We start from the raw sequence: 21549 nt of genomic DNA on the forward strand, positions 1-21549 counted from the left end.
ATGAAAGAATAAAGTTACGTTGAAACCAAGCACACCACTGTTTTTCTTGTGAAATTCCCAATAAGTTTGATGTGTCAAATGACCCTCTTCCTATTGAAAAAACAAAAGTTGGATTCAAAATGGCCGACTTCAAAATGGCCGCCATGGTCACCACCCATCTTGAAAAGTTTCCCCCGTCACATATACTAATGTGCCACAAACAGGAAGTTAATATCACCAACCATTCCCATTTTATTAACGTGTATCCATATAAATGGCCCACCCTGTATATTAGAAACAATACAATTATTCCATCTTTTGCTATCTTTGTCTTATATTCAACCATTGTATTAAAAATACTGGGGCAGATATACTAACCCTGTCTAAAAGCAGGGCTGTGGAGTCAGTGAGCCAAACTTCTTGTTGTTGAGAGACCTAAAAGTTCAGCTTGTTCCAGGGGATTTATACTATAAATGAATGGAAACTACTCAACAGTTTTTAAGTTTATGTTCATGTATACCAACATTTCTTTACATACACCCTTTAATATTTCTAATGTTTTTCTTTTTAACAGGACAAACATCCTCTTCGTCGGTTTTACAAATTCAGAGTAAGATAGCCTTTATCTACAAAATGTTAATGCAATCAACTAGTATTGTATGTGTGTGACCTAATTTTCACTCTGTGTTCTGTTTACACACAGCAACAATTTCAATTAGATGCACTGTCATCATTGAGAGATTTTATAGATTCAAACCACCAAATGAATCAATAACCTTACACAATATGCCACTAATTAAAGGGGTTATTCAAGACTAAACTTTTTTTTATCAGACCTCTTCATACTTACCTGGTCCCCACTGTTGGATTCCGGCTGCATAGCCCGTAATTATTTATTTATTTCATGCACTTATATAGCTGCACTCTATTCCGCAGCGCTTTACAGACATTAGCATCCAACTGTCCCCAGTGGGGCTCACAATCTAAGGTCCCTATCAGTATGTTTTGGAGTGTGGAAGGAAACCGGAGTACCCGGAGGAAACCCATGCAAACACGGGGAAAACATACAAACTCCATGTAGATTTTGCCCTTGGTTGGAGTTCAACCTAGGACCCCAGCGCAGCAAGGCACCAGTGCTAACCACTGAGCCACCATGCTGCCCAAAGTGAGATCACAGCATCGAAATGGTCAAAAACCCGGACGCTTGCGCTTCTAGGGGTGTTACCGGCATCCTCTGTGGCAAGTGAGGATGCCGGTAATTGATTTGAATGCGCTCAGCCTCGCAGAAGAGGCCGAGAGCATTCAAATGGCAATTCTTATTTTGGCCACCAGGTGGTAGGCCAACATAAGCAATAGACAGTAATATATTTATTTTAAAAATGCATTGTTCAAAATTTTTAAAATATATATTTTGTAGGCTCAAATATGAACTTAAAACTTAAAAAAAAAAAAAAATATATATATAAAAGTTTAAATCACTCCCCTTTCCGTACAATAAAAAAATAAATATATAAATACCAGAATATGGTGATGTAAAAAAAAATATATTATTTTTTCAAAGTTTACATTTATTTTTATACTATTTAGACATACAAAACCTATAGATATGGGGTATCGTTGTAATCGTACTGACTCAGAGAACGCTGTGGGAACAAAACCTGTAAAACGGTAGAATTGCGTTTTTTTCCAATTCCACACCATTTTTAATTTTTTTGCTGCTTCCCATTACATGGTATGCCATAATTAATGGTGGCATTAGAAAGTACAACTTGTCCCGCAAAAAAATAAGCCCTCATACAGCTTTGTGAACAGAAATAATAAAAAGTTATGGCTCAAGGAAGATAGGGAAGAAAAATGAAAACAAAAAAACCTCTGGTATACTAAGGGTTAAATCTAGCTGTATAGCGTTACCTTCGGTTTTCTCTTTTTCTAATTTCTCTGTCCTGCTCACTGATGTCGTTCTACAAGTTCTTGATTCGGTCCGAATTTCTCAAAGTATGGATTCACACAAAACCTATTTTTTTATGGTTCATGTCAGGCAAAGTCACAGAAAATAATGCACTATAATAATTGATGCAAACATAACATATGGACTAAGCCCTCACACCAATGATAAAATCTGAGACTCTTAGCCAATACATTTTGATACAAAAATACATCTGTTCCCACCTACCCAGCGCCAAGGTGGTCTCAGTTCAGGCAGGTCCTACGCTAAAATTACCTATGCCGTTATGCATTTGAAGGAATGGCACCTTCAGGTCTGGGAGCTCTGGGAGTAGCATTCATGTGCACTTTTGCCCCACCTATCTAAGAGGCGACCTTGATTAAGGTGCTACATATAGGTGTGTGTGCTCCTCCTCTCACCGGCTGCTGATGCACATAGAGGTAACAAGGAGCAACACCTAATATTCTACAGTTTTCAAACCAGCACCTGGATCTGAATTATGTTCCATTTAATAAAAATAATTTGTATAGTCACTGAGTTATTCAATAAAATATATCTGTATAGCGCCACCTGCTGTTTTTTTTCCTTATCTCTTTGTCCTGCTCACTGAGATGGCCGCACATGCTTTTTTTCATCCTTCAACTGCCTCCTGAGCTGTGATAGGGAGAGCTGAGACACGCCCCTTAGCTGTGATAGGGAGAGCTGAGACACGCCCCCTGAGCTGCAGACACGCCCCTTGAACGTTCAGCTTGATATAAATCTAGCAGCGTAATGAATGGAGAGATCTCTGGATCCATGTGATGTACAGGGCTGGTTCTAGCTTTGTTAGAAAGGTATTGCCATGGACTATATAATGTCTGATTTAAAAGGGACAACCCCTTTAAGCTAAAAATAATTTTTTCTATTATTTTTCTAATATTTTATTAAAAATATGGCTTCCTTTTTTGTGTGCATAGCTGAGATGCTGTAGTAGCAGCCTGTGGATTTTTGTCTTTGCCATCATCTGAGGAGCAGACGGACTCCTTATTTCTGTTCTCTGCCCTTATAAAAACGAATTATAGCTCAGTTCTTATCTTACTGATAAGAATGTGGTTTAAATTAAATAAATATATAAATATATTTTTGACGCTTTAGATGCCGTGATCTCACTTGATCACGGCATCTAAAGGATTTAATTACCGCGATCTGCATTATGTACAGCGCTGGTAGCGAAAGGGTTAAAGACCGTCACAGTTTCCAAATAGCAGCCAGTTGGGCTGTTTACATGTACTGGACAGAACTGAAAAACAGATTTAAATTTGCAGACTGAAACATTGCTTATCAACGGTGGAGCTTCAATATAATGAGTAGGTCAATAATAATTGCTTTTTTTTTTATTTTTCCCTAGCGCAAAAAGTTTTAAATCAGCCTCCAGCTATTGGTAAGTAATTCTTTACACTTATAAAAACAACATAAAGCTTCTCATACTCATGGGCATATTTCAGCACCATACAACTGCCCAGATTTTGATAGATTTATACACAGGATTACTATATAAAATGTAAATATCCCTCAAACAAGTTGTGAAGTTCTGTAATTGACTAAACGGGTTGTGAGGCACCATTACCTATTACATACAGGCCACGGCTGGAAGAGCAGGGGTAACACTGCTAAATCCTGCGGACAGTGTGGGATCGTCCAGGCTTAGTCCGGATACGCAAGTAGTATCTTGTCATCTTGTTGTTTGTACATTATTACACATGTTATCACACATATGTGATTTTCCCCTGAGGTCCTCACTCCAATGACCTGTGTTGGGACTACTTATCTGTATGTGCCCTGGGATCTGCCCGTGAGCTTGATTCCTCACGGTCATATTCCCATGCACTGTACTCCCAATGGTGAGTGATTAGCACAATGGTGCCATTTACGGTCCTTATGTATGGTCTTTATGTCCGACCTGACAAGCTATTTGAATATATCGGACCTATCAGGCTATCTACAACAAATAGCCAAATTACTATATCATCATAACCGAGGGCCTTGCTGACTGCTTTGCCACTCTGTATTAAATACTGATGCCAATAACAGCATTAAAATAAATGTCCTCTGAGGAACCCGGCAATCAATAAGGGTGAAACGCGTAGGGACTTTGGCGCCTGATTGTATGCCACCAACCTAGGTAGGCAATTTTTTTGTGCCAATTGTGTATGTATTTTTTGATATCACATCTGCATCTATAAACGTGTATGGCATCTTGGTGTGTGAATATTGTACATGGATATTTTTTCATTTGATGATATATATATATATATATAGATAATCACGCACGTGGTTATTTTTGTACCGTTTTTGATGAAACATTCTGAGCAAGTTTCCACCTACAGACACAGCATCCACGGATGTGGGTGGCGCATTGCTCTTTATACTTTTTTCTGTGTACTTAGATTAGGCCTCCATCTAGGGACCTACCAACACCATAGGGTCAGCCTAGGGCCTATCAGGAGGTTCCAGAATACGGGATCGTCCTTATCAGGGCGGCCATTCCGTTTATAGGCAGGGCTGCTGAGTATAGGGCAGCATACAGGGATAGGCCCAAACCGACAACAGTGTACCCTGCCTATCAACGACCAGTGCCACTGAGCATTACAGTATTATCCCTTATGTGCCGTCATGGTGATATCTTTTTTTTTTTGTTCTTTTTCTGTGTTTGTCTGTGGGAGTTTGTTATTTTATATGTAAATTATATTAGGCTACGTTTTATAACAGGTGTACCCTGTGACTACATTAATTATACTTATTTACTACCTGTGGTTATTATTCCCTCTGACGGGATATTGTCTTAGCTGTGAATCATTCTGACTAAAGGGGTTGTTCAGCTTTGGAGCCAACAACCCCTTTAGTCCAGATCTGTGCACCTGAACATAAGAAAAGGAAGACTCACCTGTCTTTTGGGCCACTTCTGGTCTTTACAGGACCAGAAAGCAGCTGTGTCCTGTGACCATTGAAACATAGAATGTGTCGGCAGATAAGAACCATTTGGCCCATCTAGTCTGCCCAATATACTAAATACTATGGATAGCCCCTGGCCCTATCTTATATTAAGGATGGCCTTATGCCTATCCCATGCATGCTTAAACTCCTCCACTGTATTTGCAGCTGCCACTTCTGCAGGAAGGCTGTTCCATGCATCCACTACTCTCTCAGTAAAGTAATACTTCCTGATATTACTTTTAAACCTTTGCCCCTCTAATTTAAAACTATGTCCTCTTGTAGCAGTTTTTCTTCTTTTAAATATTCTTTCCTCTTTTACCTTGTTGATTCCCTTTATGTATTTAAAAGTTTCTATCATATCCCCTCTGTCTCGTCTTTCTTCCAAGCTATACATGTTAAGGTCCTTTAATCTTTCCTGGTAAGTTTTATCCTGCAATCCATGTACCAGCTTACATAGTAACATAGTACATAAGGCCGAAAAAAGACATTTGTCCATCCAGTTCGGCCTGTTATCCTGCAAGTTGATCCAGAGGAAGGCAAAAAACCCTGTTAGGTAGAAGCCAATTTTCTCCACTTTAGGGGAATAAAAAATTCCTTCCCGACTCCAATCATGCAATCAGAATAACTCCCTGGATCAACGACCCCTCTCTAGTAGCTATAGCCTGTAATATTATTAAGCTCCAGAAATACGTCCAGGCCCCTCTTGAATTCCATTATTGTACTCACCATCACCACCTCCTCAGGCAGAGAGTTCCATAGTCTCACTGCTCTTACCGTAAAGAATCCTCTTCTATGTTTGTGTACAAACCTTCTTTCCTCCAGACGCAGAGGATGTCCCCTCGTCACAGTCCTGGGGATAAATAGCTGATGGGATAGATCTCTGTACTGACCCCTGATATATTTATACATATTAATTAGATCTCCCCTCAGTCGTCTTTTTTCTAAAGTGAATAACCCTAATTTTGATAATCTTTCAGGGTACTGTAGTTGCCCCATTCCAGTTATTACTTTAGTTGCCCTCCTCTGAACCCTCTCCAGCTCTGCTATGTCTGCCTTGTTTACAGGAGCCCAGAACTGTACACAGTACTCCATGTGTGGTCTGACTAGCGATTTGTAAAGTGGTAGGACTATGTTCATATCACGGGAATCTATGCCCCTTCTGATGCAACCCATTATCTTGTTGGCTTTGGCAGCAGCTGCCTGACACTGGTTTTTGCTGCTTAGTTTGCTGTTTATTAAAATTCCTAGATCCTTTTCCATGTCAGTGTTACCGAGTGTTTTACCATTTAGTATGTACGGGTGACTTGCATTTTTCCTTCCCATGTGCATAACTTTACATTTATCAGTGTTAAACCTCATCTGCCACTTATCTGCCCAAGCCTCCAATCTATCCAGATCCCTCTGTAGTAGTATACTGTCCTCATCAGTGTAAATTACTTTACACAGTTTAGTGTCATCTGCGAAAATTGATACTTTACTATGCAAGCCTTCTACAAGATCATTAATAAATATATTGAAGAGAATAGGGCCCAATACTGACCCCTGAGGTACTCCACTAGTGACAGTGACCCAATCTGAGTGTGTACCGTTAATAACCACCCTCTGTTTTCTATCACTCAGCCAGTTACTTACCCACATACAGATGTTTTCTCCCAGTCCGAGCATTCTCATTTTATATACTAACCTTTTATGTGGTACAGTGTCAAATGCTTTGGAGAAGTCCAGATATACGACATCCATTGATTCGCCGCTGTCAAGTCTAGAACTTACCTCCTCATAGAAACTGATTAAATTAGTCTGACATGACCGATCCCTCACGAAGCCATGCTGATATGGCATTATTTGCTTATTTCCGTTGAGATGCTCTAATATAGCATCTCTCAGAAAACCTTCAAACAGTTTACCCACAACAGATGTTAAACTTACCGGCCTATAGTTTCCAGGCTCTGTTTTTGGCCCCTTTTTGAATATTGGCACCACATATGCCACGCGCCAATCCTGTGGGACATTCCCTGTCAGTATAGAGTCTGCAAATATCAGAAATAAGGGTCTGGCTATGACATTACTTAATTCCTTTAGGATACGGGGGTGTATGTCATCCGGTCCAGGCGATTTGTCTATTTTAATCTTTTTAAGTCGCTGATGTACTTCTTCCTGGGTCAGACAGGACACTTTTAATGGGGAATTTATTTTTGCATTCTGCATGTCATCTGACAATTTATTTTCCTCAGTGAATACATTGGAGAAAAAAAATATTTAACAGCTTTGCTTTCTCCTCGTCGCTCTCTGCGACTCCCCCCTCATTACTCTTTAAAGGGCCAACACCTTCAGATTTATACTTTTTAACATTTATATAATTGAAGAACATTTTAGGGTTAGTTTTACTCTCTTTGGCAATTAATCTCTCGGTCTCTAGTTTGGCCGCTTTTATTTGTTTTTTACATGTTCTATTTTTTTCCTTATAGTTTTTCAGTGCTTCCGTGCTACCCTCCTGTTTTAGTGTTTTATATGCTTTCTTTTTGTCATTTATTGCTTTCTTTACAGTTCTATTTATCCACATTGGTTTCTTTTTGTTCCTTAACCTTTTATTACCATACGGTATGTACCTCTCACAATGAGTTTTTAGGATGTTTTTAAAGATATCCCATTTTGTGTCTGTATTTGTGAGGACTTTGTCCCAGTTAGTTTGGCCTATGGCCTCTCTTAGTTGGCTAAATTTAGCTTTTTAGAAGTTTGGTACTTTTGTTCCTCCCTGTAGAAACGCTCTTTTGAATGATAATTGGAAGGTTATTACTTTATGGTCACTATTTCCCAGGTGTCCCCCAACCTGCACGTCTGTTGTTCTGTCAGGTCTATTGGTTAATACTAAGTCCAGTATGGCCGTCCCTCTAGTCGGGTCCTGAACCAGTTGGGAGAGGTAATTGTCTTTGGTTATTGCCACGAACCTGTTTCCCTTATGAGATATACAAGTTTCAGTTTCCCAGTCTTTATCTGGGTAGTTGAAGTCCCCCATAATAACCACCTCATTATGATTTGCCGCCTCGTCTATCTCGTTTAGTAGTAGATTTTCTGTGGGGAGGGGTCTGCCTTTATATAAAGTCCTGTCTAAAGCCCACAGTCCGAGAAGATATAAGTGAGGGACATGAACATGTGGAGTCACTGTGGGTAGAGATACATGGAGCTAAAAACAACAATAAAGAGAGAAAAAGAAAAAAAAAAGCAATTTTAAATGCAAGTACTAGAATACAAACACTTAACTTTCAATGATCTCTGCTGCAATCCACACTCAGCCACCTGCAATCACTCCCACAAAACCACACACAGCTCTAGAACTCCTTGTTTTTTAACTCCACTTAATAAGAAGCCACTTAGTAGAGCAAGCCTCAGAAAGAGCAGGCTCTGAAGAGTGTAAGTGGTTCAATTTATAGCACCTGGTTGCCCCGGGCACTCGCCTTAATTAAGCAGAGAGAAAAAAAAAAAAAAAAAAGCAATTTTAAATGCAAGTACTAGAATACAAACACTTAACTTTCAATGATCTCTGCTGCAATCCACACTCAGCCACCTGCAAACACTCCCACAAAACCACACACAGCTCTAGAACTCCTTGTTTTTTAACTCCACTTAATAAGAAGCCACTTAGTAGAGCAAGCCTCAGAAAGAGCAGGCTCTGAAGAGTATAAGTGGTTAAATTTATAGCACCTGGTTGCCCCGGGCACTCGCCTTAATTAAGCAGAGAGAGAAAAAAAAAAAAAAAAAAGCAATTTTAAATGCAAGTACTAGAATACAAACACTTAACTTTCAATGATCTCTGCTGCAATCCACACTCAGCCACCTGCAATTACTCCCACAAAACCACACACAGCTCTAGAACTCCTTGTTTTTTAACTCCACTTAATAAGAAGCCACTTAGTAGAGCAAGCCTCAGAAAGAGCAGGCTCTGAAGAGTGTAAGTGGTTCAATTTATAGCACCTGGTTGCCCCTGGCACTCGCCTTAATTAAGCAGAGAGAAAAAAAAAAAGCAATTTTAAATGCAAGTACTAGAATACAAACACTTAACTTTCAATGATCTCTGCTGCAATCCACACTCAGCCACCTGCAATCACTCCCACAAAACCACACACAGCTCTAGAACTCCTTGTTTTTTAACTCCACTTAATAAGAAGCCACTTAGTAGAGCAAGCCTCAGAAAGAGCAGGCCTCAGAAAGAGTAGCTCTTCTCTGAACTCTCTCCAAAGTATTAATATCCTTCTGGAGATATGGTCTCCAGTACTGAGCACAATACTCCGAATGAGGTCTCACTAGTGCTCTGTAGAGCGGCATGAGCACCTCCCTCTTTCTATTGGTAATTCCTCTTGCTATACACCCAAGCATTCTGCTAGCATTTCCTGCTGCTCTGTGACATTGTCTGCCTACCTTTAAGTCTTCTGAAATAATGATCCCTAAATCCCTTTCCTCAGATACTGAGGTTAGGACTGTATCACTGATTTTATATTCTGCTCTTGGGTTTTTACGTCCCAGGTGCATTATCTTGCACTTATCAACATTAAATTTTAGTTGCCAGATTTTTGACCATTCCTCTAGTTTTCCTAAGTCCTTTTCCATTTGGTGTATTCCTCCAGGAACGTCAAAACTGTTACAAATCTTTGTGTCATCAGCAAAAAGACACACCTTACCATTGAGGCCTTCTGCAATTTCGCTGATAAATATATTAAACAATATGGGTCCCAGAACAGATCCCTGAGGTACCCCACTGGTAACAAGACCTTGGTCTGAATATACTCCATTGACTACAACCCTCTGTTGCCTGTCCCTCAGCCACTGCCTAATCCATTCAACAATATGGGAGTCCAAGCCCAATGACTGCACTTTATTGATAAGCCTTCTATGTGGGACAGTATCAAAAGCCTTACTAAAGTCTAGATAAGCGATGTCTAATGCACCTCCTCCATCTATTATTTTAGTCACCCAATCAAAAAAATCAATAAGATTAGTTTGACATGATCTCCCTGAAGTAAACCCATGCTGTTTTTCATCTTTCAATCCATGGGATTTTAGATGGTCCACAATCCTCTCCTTAAGTATGGTTTCCATTAATTTCCCCACTATTGATGTCAGGCTTACTGGCCTATAGTTGCCCGATTCCTCCCTACTACCTTTCTTGTGAATGGGCACAACATTTGCTAATTTCCAATCTTCTGGGACGACTCCTGTTGCCAGTGATTGGTTAAATAAATCTGTTAATGGTTTTGCTAGTTCACCGCTGAGCTCTTTTAATAGCTTTGGGTGTATCCCATCAGGCCCCTGTGACTTATTTGTATTAATTTTAGACAGTTGACTTAGAACCTCTTCCTCTGTAAAGACACATGCGTCAAAAGATTCATTAGACTTCTTTCCCAACTGAGGTCCTTCTCCTTCATTTTCCTTTGTAAAAACTGAACAGAAGTATTCATTGAGGCAGTCAGCTAGTTCTTTATCTTCTTCCATATACCTTCCTTCTTTAGTTTTTAATTTGGTAATTCCTTGTTTTAGTTTCCTTTTTTCATTTATGTATCTGAAGAATGCCTTATCGCCTTTTTTTCCCTGACTGAGCTAATTTCTCTTCTGCCTGTGCTTTAGAAGCTCTTATAACTTGTTTGGCCTCTCTCTGCCTAATCTTATAAATTTGTCGGTCATCCTCGTTTTGTTTTTTTTTTATAATTCCTAAATGCTATCTTTTTGTTTTTAATGATTTTGGCCACTTCTGCTGAGTACTTTACTGACAAGCCTAATGCAATCTTCTGTTGCCTTCAATAGTGCCACTTTTAAGTAGTCCCATTTCTCCTGGACTCCAATTAAACTGTTCCAGTCTGATAGGGACTCGTATACCACTAATCTAATTTTAGAAAAGTCAGTTTTTCTAAAATCTAAAACTTTTGTTTTTGTGTGGTGTGACTCAGTCACTGTACTTATAGTAAACCACACTGACTGGTGATCACTAGATCCCAAGCTTTCCCCTACAGTAATATCAGATACCAAATTCCCATTTGTGAATACTAAATCTAAAATGGCCTCCTTCCGGGTTGGCTCCTCCACTACTTGCTGTAGAGATAATCCCAGTAGGGAATTTAGAATATCTGTACTCTTGGCAGAACTAGCTATTTTGGTTTTCCAGTTTACATCTGGAAGATTGAAGTCTCCCATAATGATAACTTCCCCCTTCAATGTCATTTTAGCTATTTCCTCAACTAGTAGATCATCTAATTCTTTGACTTGGGTAGGTGGTCTATATATAACACCTACACGAGTTACCTTATGATTATCAAGCTGCAAGGTAACCCAAACTGACTCTAAATTGTTCTCGCTAACTTGTATCAAATTCGATTTTATGCTATCTTTCACATACAGGGCCACCCCTCCCCCCTTCTTGCCTTCTCTGTCTTTCCTGTATAGAGAGAACCCTGGTATTGATATATCCCAGTCATTACTCCCCTTGAACCACGTCTCAGTAACAGCCACTACATCTATATTCTCAGATGCCATTATAGCCTCAAGCTCATTGATCTTATTCCCTAGACTGCGAGCATTTGTAGACAAGACTCTGAGCTTGTCATTTCTTAACCTTTGTGCTACTGGCCTCTTCTGGCATTGTTCTGGGGGGCAGTCAGACTGCTGGATTATCACTCTTTTGCCCCCCTTTCCTAGTTTAAATGCTTCTTAGCAAATACTTGGAACTGTTCACAGAGGACATTCGTTCCCTTGAGAGAAAGATGCAAACCATCTTTCTTGTACAGTTCTTTTCCATTCCAACAAGAGCTAACATGAGACACAAAGCCAAACCCTTGGTTCAGACACCATTCACCAAGCCATACATTGAATTCCTTAATGCGCATCTTCCTGTCATGCTGAAGGTTATGCACAGGCAAAACTGCAGAGAATGAAACAGTTGATGCAACCTCCCGTATATCCTTTCCAAGTGTATGAAAAGCTTCTTTCACCTTTGAAACCTCATTGCAAGCCAGATCGTTTGTCCCAAGATGGAGAATAACATCCACTTCCCTTTCCTGCTTTGCTTGCCTAACAATATTTAGGATCCGTCGTCTATCCCTGCTAGCGGTAGCACCAGGGAGACATCTCACAACACCTGTCTCCTCAAACTTCACACCTCTTATGATGGAATCGCCCACCAACAGCTGCTTACTATCAATCCTCACCTTCTCCTTTTTGTCTTTGGCTGCAGTCTTACATACTTTAGGCATGGGAGATGATTGTGGCCAATGGGAGCATGGGAGATGATTGTGGCCAATCATAGGCCTCAGTGGTCCTAGAAGCTTGAATGGTGCATCACTGCTATGACTTAGTGTTCAAGCCACTGTGTTCTCTGAGCCCTGTGACTGCTTGGTCCTGGTCCTATAGGGATCGGAAGCAACCAGGTACAGACTAGCGGTGTGACCATGGACAGGTGAGTCTTTTTTTTATGTTCTTCGGCTTTAGGGGCACAGGTCCACACCAAATGGGTTGTCAGATCCAAGGTTTGGCAACCCCTTTAAAACTGGCTATATGATATATGAAATACTGTAGTGTAAGTGTTCTTAAAGAAATGAGTTCCCTTAATAAATATGGTTGTTAAAGGGGTTCTACGGGGCATATCTTTCTTTTAGTTAGTCCAATTTTTTTAAATGAAGGGTGGGCTTTACAATATAATGTTTGTCGTGTGTGTGACACTGTTGCATTGGGTTGGACTTGGGTACCTCTGCAGTGTTTGCATGAAGTGCCACTTTTTTATTATTGCATTATACTTATTGTAAAGAGGTTGTCCCATGAAAAATATTCTACAGTTTTCAAACCAGCACCTGGATGTGAATAATTTTGTAATTCCATGTAATAAAAAATTTTGTATAGCCACTGAGTTATTCAATAAAATCTAGCTGTATAGCGCCACCTGCTGTTTCTTTTTCCTTATCTCTTTGTCCTGCTCACTGAGATGGCCGCACATGCTTTTTTTCATCTTTCAACTGCCTCCTGAGCTGTGATAAGGAGAGCTGAGACACGCCCCCTGAGCTGTGATAGGGAGAGCTGAGACACGCCCCCTGAGCTGTGATAGGGAGAGCTGAGACACGCCCCCTTAGCCGCAGCAGAAAAGACAGTCCCCTTGAACGTTCAGCTTGATATAAATGTAGCAGAGCAATGACTGGGGAGATCTCTGGATCCATGTGATGTACAGGGCTGGTTCTAGCTTTGTTAGAAAGGTATTGTCATGGACTATATGATGTCTGATTTAATTTTTTTACATTATTCGTGGGATAACCCCTTTAAGCTAAAAAAAAAAATTTCTATTGGTCTTTATTAAAAATATGGCCTCCTTTTTTGTGTACATAGCTGAGATGGTGTAGTAGCAGCCTGTAGATTTTTGTCTTTGCCATCACCTGGGGAGCAGGCGGATTCCTTATTTCTGTTCTCTGCCCTTATAAAAACTAATTATAGCTCAGTTCTTATCTTACTGATAAGAATGTGTTATTTTTTTTATTTTATTTTTTTTATTAATCTTTTTATTTTCAAAAGTGTAAAAAAGTAAGGAATGTGGTTTAAATTAAATAAATATATAAATATATTTTTGACGCTTTAGATGCCGTGATCTCACTTGATCACAGCATCTAAAGGCTTTAATTACCGCAATCTGCATTATGTACGGCGCTGGTAGCAAAAGGGTTAAAGACCTTCACAGTTTCCAAATAGCAGCCAGTTGGGCTGTTTGCATGTACTGGACAGAACTGAAAAAACAGATTTAAATTTGCAGATTGAACCATTGCTCATCAATGGTGGTGCTTCAATATAATGAGTAGGTCAATAATAATGTGCTTTTTTTTCCCTAGCGCGAAGAATTTCAAATCAGTCTCCAGCTTTGGGTAAGTAATACTTTACACTTATAAAAACAACATAAAGCTTCTGATACTCATGGGCATATTTCAGCACCATACAACTGCCCAGATTTTGATAGATTTATACACGGGATTACTATATAAAATGTAAATATCCCTCAAACAAGTTGTGAAGTTCTGTAATTAACTAAAGGGGTTGTTCAGCTTTGGAGCCAACAACCCCTTTGGTCCAGACCTGTGCACCTGAACATAAGAAAAGGAAGACTCACCTGTCTGCGGTCCTGCTGCTGCTCCATTTAGGGCCACTTCTGGTCTTGGCAGGACCAGAAAGCAGCTGTGTCCTGTGACCATTGTGGCCAATCATAGGCCATAGAAGCTTGAATGGTGCATCACTGCTGTGACTTAGTGTTCAAGCCACTGTTTTCTCTGAGGCCTGTGACTGCTTGGTCCTGGTCCTATAGGGATCGGCTTTAGGGGCACAGGTCCGCACCAAATGCGTTGTCAGATCCAAGGTTTGGCAACCCCTTTAAAACTGGCTATATGATATATAAAATACTGTAGTGTAAGTGTTCTTAAAAAAATGAGTTCCCTTAAAGGGTTTCTGTCACCCCACAAAACTCATTATTTTTTTTTTGGATAGTTAGATTTCTTATAGGGCGATATAGGAGAATATAATAGTCTTACTTACTTTCATGCGGCCGATTCTTTATAAAACGAAGTTTTATAATATGTAAATGAGGGCTCTACCAGCAAGTAGGGCGTCTACTTGCTGGTAGCTGCTGCAGAAATCCGCCCCCTCGCCGTGTTGATTGACAGGGCCAGCCGTGATCTCCTCCTCCGGCCGGCCCTGTCAGTATTTCAAAAATCGCGCGCCTCTGGTCATTCGGCGCAGGCGCTCTGAGATGAGGAGGCTCGTCTCCTCAGCACTCCCTCAGTGCGCCTGCGCCGATGACGTCTTCTCTTTCGCGAGGGGGCGGATTTCTGCAGCAGCTACCAGCAAGTAGACGCCCTACTTGCTGGTAGAGCCCTCATTTACATATTATAAAACTTCGTTTTATAAAGAATCGGCCGCATGAAAGTAAGTAAGACTATTATATTCTCCTATATCGCCCTATAAGGAATCTAACTATCCAAAAAAAAAAATAATGAGTTTTGTGGGGTGACAGAAACCCTTTAATAAATATGGTTGTTAAAGGGGTTCTACGGGATATATCTTTCTTTTAGTTAGTCCAATTTGTTTTAATGAAGAGTGGGCTTCGCAATATAATGTTTGTCGTGTGTGTGACACTGTTGCACTGTTGCATTGGGTTGGACTTGGGTACCTCTGCAATGTTTGCATGAAGTGTCACTTTTTTAATATTGCATTGTACTTATTTTAAAGAGGTTGTCCCATGAAAAATATTCTACAGTTTTCAAACCAGCACCTGGATCTGAATTATTTTGTAATTCCATGCAATTAAAAAATCAGTATAGCCACTGAGTTATTCAATAAAAATGTACATATATAGCACCACCTGCTGTTAGTTTTTTTCCTCCTTATTTCTTTGACCTGCTCACTGAGATGGCTGCACATGCTCATTTTCATCCTTCAACTGCCTCCTGAGCTGTGATAGGGAGAGCTGAGACATGCCCCCTGAGCTGTGATAGGGAGAGCTGAGACACGCCCCCTTAGCCGCAGCAGAAAAGACACTCCCCTTGAACTTTCAGCTTGATATAAATCTAGCAGTGCAATGAATGTGGAGATCTCTGGATCCATAGGAGGTACAGGGCTGGTTCTAACTTTGTTAGAAAGGTATTGTCATGAACTATATGATAAATTTACATTATTCATGGGACAACCCCTTTAAGCTAAAAATCTTTTTTTCTATTGGTCTTTATTAAAAAATATGGTTTCCTTTTTTGTGTACATAGCTGAGATTCTGTAGTAGCAGCCTGTAGATTTTTTTTTGTATTTTCCGTCATCTGGGGAGCAGAAGGACTCCTTATTTCTGTTCTCTGCCCTTATAAAAACTAATTATAGCTCAGTTCTTATCTTACTGATAAGAATGTGGTTTAAATTACAAAATCAATAAAAAGATTTAAAAAATAAAAAATAAAAAAATTAATTAAATAAATATATAAATATATTTTGGACGCTTTAGATGCCGTGATCTCACTTCATCATGGCATCTAAAGACTTTAATTACCGCAACCTGCATTAAGTACAGCGCTGGTAGCGAAAGGGTTAAAGACCTCTTGGGGGACATATTGTGTGGCAAAAATATATTTAAGTACAAGAAAAAAATAAAAAGGAAAAAGTGCAAGATAAAATTGTTCACTGTTCCCCAACAGTCTTATTTTTTCTATTTTAAAAATAAGTAATAAAGTGAGTATTAAAATAAAATATAAAAAAATACCAAACAAAATACAAATAAAAGGAAAAAATAGGAAAATGTGCAACATAAAAAAAGTCAGCGTCCTTCAAAGGTCTTTGAACCAAAAAAGTTACAAGTGTTTGAACCATGTGCGCTTAATCACAAAAAAGTGACTGGTCATTAAGGCCTCTTCAGGCCCGGTCATTAAAGGATAACCAATAAGTGCTTTCCCCACTAGTAAGGCCTCATACACATGACGTACCGTGTTTTGTGGTCCACAAAACACAGATTCCAGTCATGTGTGCTCCGCATTTTATGGAACGGAGCATAGTATGTGCAACGCACGGGTGGGTCCTGGGCTCCCTTTAAGAAAAAGTTTTTGTTTTGTTTTGATGCCAGTTGCATTTCAGCAACGATGGACTGAGTCCCCCTAAGTAGATGGTATTGGTGAGGGGTACCCAGGGTAGGAATGCCAGAGTGGTGTAGGGGGGCCTAATGTCCCTTAGTGGTGTAGCACTTGTCACGGTGCTCCTACCTGGATACGCTGGAATCCCAAGCGTTGCCATCCGTTGCAGAAAATGTAATGATTGAATGGAAGGAGGAAGAAATAAATTGGAGTCCAGACTTGGTATAATGTTGAACAGCAGCTTTACTTGAATAAACTTTCATCAGAGAAACAATCTTCCAACTTTATCTTGGTCACTTTGGCATAAATTCTGGCAGGCGAACACATTCAGCTCTGCTACATCAGTTACTCTTTGGCTCTGCTGTGCTATCAGGATTAAATTGGAACGTTTCCTTTCGGCTGTATGCTGCAACTTAACTTTGTATTCTGACTCTGTCTTTATCTTTATCCAGAGGACTATACTTCCTGGCTTCTGAGGCTCTTTGCTCTTTTCTCTTGTTCCAGCAGAGCTGACGGTGCTCTGCTGGCATTAGCAGGCCTCGTCCAGGAGGGAGGAGCTCTCTGCAGCACAACCTCCCCTGGCAGGGGGTACTCCTGAACTGAACTTCCCTAACTAAACTCCTCCCGCTGACTAAAGAGGGCTAGAATGGAAAGAAAGGTTTAATTCTAGGTAAACTAATACTGCTAATGTGGCCGCCATCTGCTGGTGAACCAGGCACATTACATCAAACATAACAATTGCATAGAAATACATATATCTTGTAGGATCAGGAAATAAGTGCACAGAATGACATTATGTTAACCATATAAGATAGTGGGGAGACGTGAAAGGTGGTAATGCCACTCTGGGGCTTTACATATGTGGATAGCATTCGGAGTGCTGTCTGCATATTTTGCAGACCCATTGAAGCAAATGGGTCTGCATCCAAGCCACAAAAAAAGCGGCTTGGATGCGTACCAAAACAGTCAAGTGCATGAGCCCTTAGGGAAAGTGCTTACTGGAAACTGCAGGGCACCTACAGTATATTTGGGGTGAAAGAGGTGGTAAGAACCAGTCAGCGCCGTCCTCTGCGGTGAATGAAAGCACTCAATTTTGAATAGAAGGCAGGAAGGAAATGTCGCCACTTAAAGGGGTTTCACATTAAAAATGATTTTTTGACAAGTTCCTGTAACATGGTCCCTGAAACTTAAGGTTCATAGTTTCCTGCTCCACGTTGCTCCCACTATCTCCATCTTCCGGTCCGGAGCACCTCTCCAGCAAATGACTGACTTCAGCTGTGAAGCGCTTCTTGTGGCCACATAATCGCTGAATCCAGTGATTGGCTGGAGCGGAGCAAGTGACTATGCCCATATCCAACCGGATGTAAACAGGGTCGGGATCGGAAGATGGGGAGAGCGGCAGGGAGCAGGAAAGTATGAATCTTCTGTTTCAGGGCCATGCTGCAGGAACGTGTTAAAAATCATTTTTTACCGGGAAATATCTAAGTTCCTATTACACTGCACGATATTTGGGACAATTACTGGGAACAAGTGTACAGATATATGCTCATTCCTGATATCTGGTCGGCTGATTTGCATATTATATCAGGATGAAAGGTGTACGATAATCGTCAGCACATCTCCCTGTGTAATCCGGAATGTACTGCCGATAATCAAGAGAACTGAATGAGGGAGGAATGACTGTGGTAGTGATCATTCCTCCCCATTCACTTTGCATCGGACTGTGTAATAGGCTGGTGCAAATGAGCACTGATTAACTTTTTTCTTTCTTTTTGCGGCCCCTTGAAATAGAACAATGTGACCATGCGGCCCCCAGACCAAAAAAGGTTGGGCACCTCTGCTTTAAAGGAACACTATGTGTGATGTGTGTAGATTTTTAGGTCATTTTTTTACGATGCACAATGCATGGAAGCAGTTTTAGCTGGAATGCAGATTCTGGCAAAAATAAATTATGAAATATCACTGCATGCAGTGGTTGGTAGTTCTTCCGAGAAAATGCCAGTATTCACCACATAATAGGCAGGGCCGCATCCACCATGAGGAGAGATGAGATGGCCAACCTATGCAGAATTACTGTATATTGTTTCAATAGTGGAAAAGATCTGTGCAGCCATAATCCTTTCCATTTAACACCTGCAGTGTTCCTAACCATCATCATCATCATTTATACCATCAACATATTCTACAGAGATGAACAGGTGGGATATAAAGTCAAATGATAAGTAATAAAATCAGTTGAACTAACAAGGACACAAGTGAAAGGTCCCTGGAGAGCATACAGTCTAAATTCTTGCTAACATATTATACGTTTGATACGTTATCAAGCAGTGTTGGGAAGATGGGAGGGAGCCTAGCTTCAAGATGAAGACGACACAGTGTTTGTAGTCTGTTAACCATTAAAACACATAGGCTTGCATAGGAACTGTATACACAAATGCATTCGAACCATAAAAATAAATAATTGCAAAAGTAGACATAGTCTTTAACTCCTTCCGAACATATGCCAGGAAGGAATATTAAAGGAATATTCCCATCTTTCTAAGATATGTCATTGCAAACCTAGGGGTATCTGCAATTGCTGTGTATATAGTTTTGTAATGTATTACAATGTATAAATATTATATTGTTTATGTTGGTCATAACTTCCAGTAAGGAATAGCAAAGGAATAGGGGTAACCAACCTGTTCCAAACCCTCTTGGTAGGAGTGGGCAGGTCCTGCTTCCTGCTAGGAAGGGGGAGATCCTGCTGAGAGACAGAGGACAGAGGAAGCACACACCAGAGCTCTTGCTCCTAAAGAAGATTTTCCAGAGAGAAGACATTCTCAAGCCGATACTTCAGAGGAATCAGACAGCAGAGTGGCCAGCGGAAACCAGCATTAAAGACACTGCTGTGAGGTGTGGGACTGCAGCTGGGACACACATCACACAGAATATTACTAGGCCAGTACTACATTAGTGCCAAATTGCAGCCATCCAACCTGCCTCCATAATCCTTACTAGTGCCGGAGAATTGCACTTGGAAATTGCTGTTTATGAAAGTGTCACGGACACTATCGTGACACAGAGGCCAGGAGATCAGAGAGACTGGCAACACGTGGGTAATCTGAATGGTTCCTTGTGGATCATTTGTGTCTGTGTTGTTTTGGTAATGACCACACCTCTGGCATGTGTTGTTGATTTAGTCATTTAACTTCCCCTATTTATTACTGTTTACCCCTTCTAGCTTCAGTTTCTGGACTGTAGGCTAGCTGAGAGTGGGTAATTCTGTGTGGCTGTCCACAAGAAACATTTAGTTGAAGGTACCTTCTTGGAAGTTAATCCATATAAGATCACTGCCATCATTAATCTTGTAGCATTTCATCTTGAACTTCCCCAGGCCCTGAAAATTCATAATGTATTTCACAAATCGTTGAAGAGATATGTTGAAACTTTGGAGCCTTCTTCCTTGCCACCTGCTCCTGTCATGGTAGATGGTAGTTTGGAATTTCAGATCGCCAAGATAATCGACTCTCTTCAGAATCTTGTCCACTGGAAGGGTTATGGACCTGAGGAGATGATGTAGGTACCGGCATCCGACGTGAATGCCAGTCGCTTGGTGAAAGCCTTTCACAAGTCTCACCCGGATAAGATCGGTCCTGGGTGCCCGGAGGTCACCCGTAGAAGGGGGGTACTGTCGCGGATACTCCTGTGACAGGGGCCAGGAGATCAGAGAGACTGGCAACACATAGGTTAATCTCAATGGTTCCTTGTGGATTATTTGTCTCTGTGTTGTTTTGGTAATGACCACACCTCTGGCAGGTGTTGTTGATTTGGTCATTTAACTTCCCCTATTTATCACTGCTTACCCCTTCTAGGGGTGCGGTTTATAGCATCAGTTTCTGGACTTTAGGCTAGTTGGTTATTGGTTCTCGGTTGAGCTCCTGGCACTGCATTTGCTCCACGTGAAGTTAAGTGTCGTCTTTCCTATTTGTATTTTGTGTGTTGTTTTCCCCTATCTGTTGTATCCAGGCCTGAGGGAGAATCATGTTCATCTTTCTGGTGGAGGAATAGGTTATCTCAAGTCCTGTCACTATACCAGGGCTCCACAGGGTGTGTTAGGGCTCTAGGTTCCTGTGTATGAACTTTGCTACCTTCAAGGTCAGTTCATACTGATAGTTAGTCAGGACTTAGATTAGGGTTGTTCTAGAAGGTGGCCTTCTCCTTTACCCTAGTTTCCAGGCCTCGTTCCCTTCCCCTTCACTCCTGTGCTCAGTGTGGAGTATTCCACCCACACCGCAACCGTGACAGAAAGTATCAGAAGTAAAATTTGGCACCTACTACAAAGACTGTTCTGTGTTTACTTCTGGCCTCTTTCTTCAAAATTACCTTTTCACTTCACTAATCCCTATGTAGCAATGGCTTGAGGGAGTACACTGTGACGTAACACTTCATAAGGGCCAATATCACACCTATCCTCTGCACCGGCTCCGCAGGGTACATTCAGGCTGCCATTTCCTGCATAGACAGGTGGCCAGGAGTGCCCAGAGGTTGGACCCCACTACTCATAAAGTAGTGGGGTCCAACCTCTGGACCCCACTACTTTGAGTAGTGGGGTCCAACTACTCATAAAGTGAGTGCATATGCTATTTTTATACTATCACTTCATAAGATGGGAATACTCTGACTATTTTTATTTATTTTATGCACTTATACTATATTCCGCAGCGCTCTACAGACATTAGAATCCAACTGTCCCCAATGGGGTTCACAATCTAAGTTCCCTATCAGTATGTCATTGGAATGTGGGGGGAAACCAGAGAACCCACGCAAACACAGGGAGAACATACAAACTCCATGCAGATGTCTTCCTTGGTCGGATTCGAACCTGCTAACCACTGAGCCACAGTGATGTCACCTCCATGTATGCAATGTAATTGTATAACTGTATTGTACCTGAGCTCTAGCACTGTGCGCACATCTGTGCTTTCTTATAATACCCTCTGTTTCTCAGCAATAACTTCCATAATTGGATATTCTCCTAACTGAATATTTCTATTA

At 40.8% G+C, this 21549-nt stretch overlaps 1 protein-coding gene and 2 long non-coding RNA genes across 5 annotated transcripts in view; 2 read left to right on the forward strand and 1 right to left on the reverse strand.

Moving 5' to 3' along the window:
* LOC120978608 (inter-alpha-trypsin inhibitor heavy chain H3-like) overlaps nt 1-21549 on the forward strand; it is a 117045-nt gene that overhangs the window by 80573 nt on the left and 14923 nt on the right. For 2 of the 3 annotated variants that reach the window (XM_040406856.1, XM_040406857.1), the window contains one exon: nt 554-589. The exons of the other annotated variant lie outside the window; for it this stretch is intronic. In XM_040406856.1, the coding sequence (XP_040262790.1) occupies nt 554-589 (36 nt within the window). The remainder of the gene's footprint in view (nt 1-553; nt 590-21549) is intronic. 3 annotated transcript variants of the gene reach the window in all.
* On the reverse strand, nt 1069-21546 carry LOC120978610. The gene is made up of 2 exons (XR_005774134.1): nt 21377-21546; nt 1069-1115 (listed from the first exon to the last, which is right to left on the reverse strand). It is a non-coding gene; the product is annotated as an uncharacterized LOC120978610 (long non-coding RNA).
* Nucleotides 1140-1338, forward strand: LOC120978611. Its single transcript, XR_005774135.1, has 2 exons — nt 1140-1222; nt 1277-1338. It is a non-coding gene; the product is annotated as an uncharacterized LOC120978611 (long non-coding RNA).

This window comes from Bufo bufo, chromosome 9, assembly GCF_905171765.1.
Source record: "Bufo bufo chromosome 9, aBufBuf1.1, whole genome shotgun sequence".
Classification (NCBI taxonomy): domain Eukaryota; kingdom Metazoa; phylum Chordata; class Amphibia; order Anura; family Bufonidae; genus Bufo; species Bufo bufo.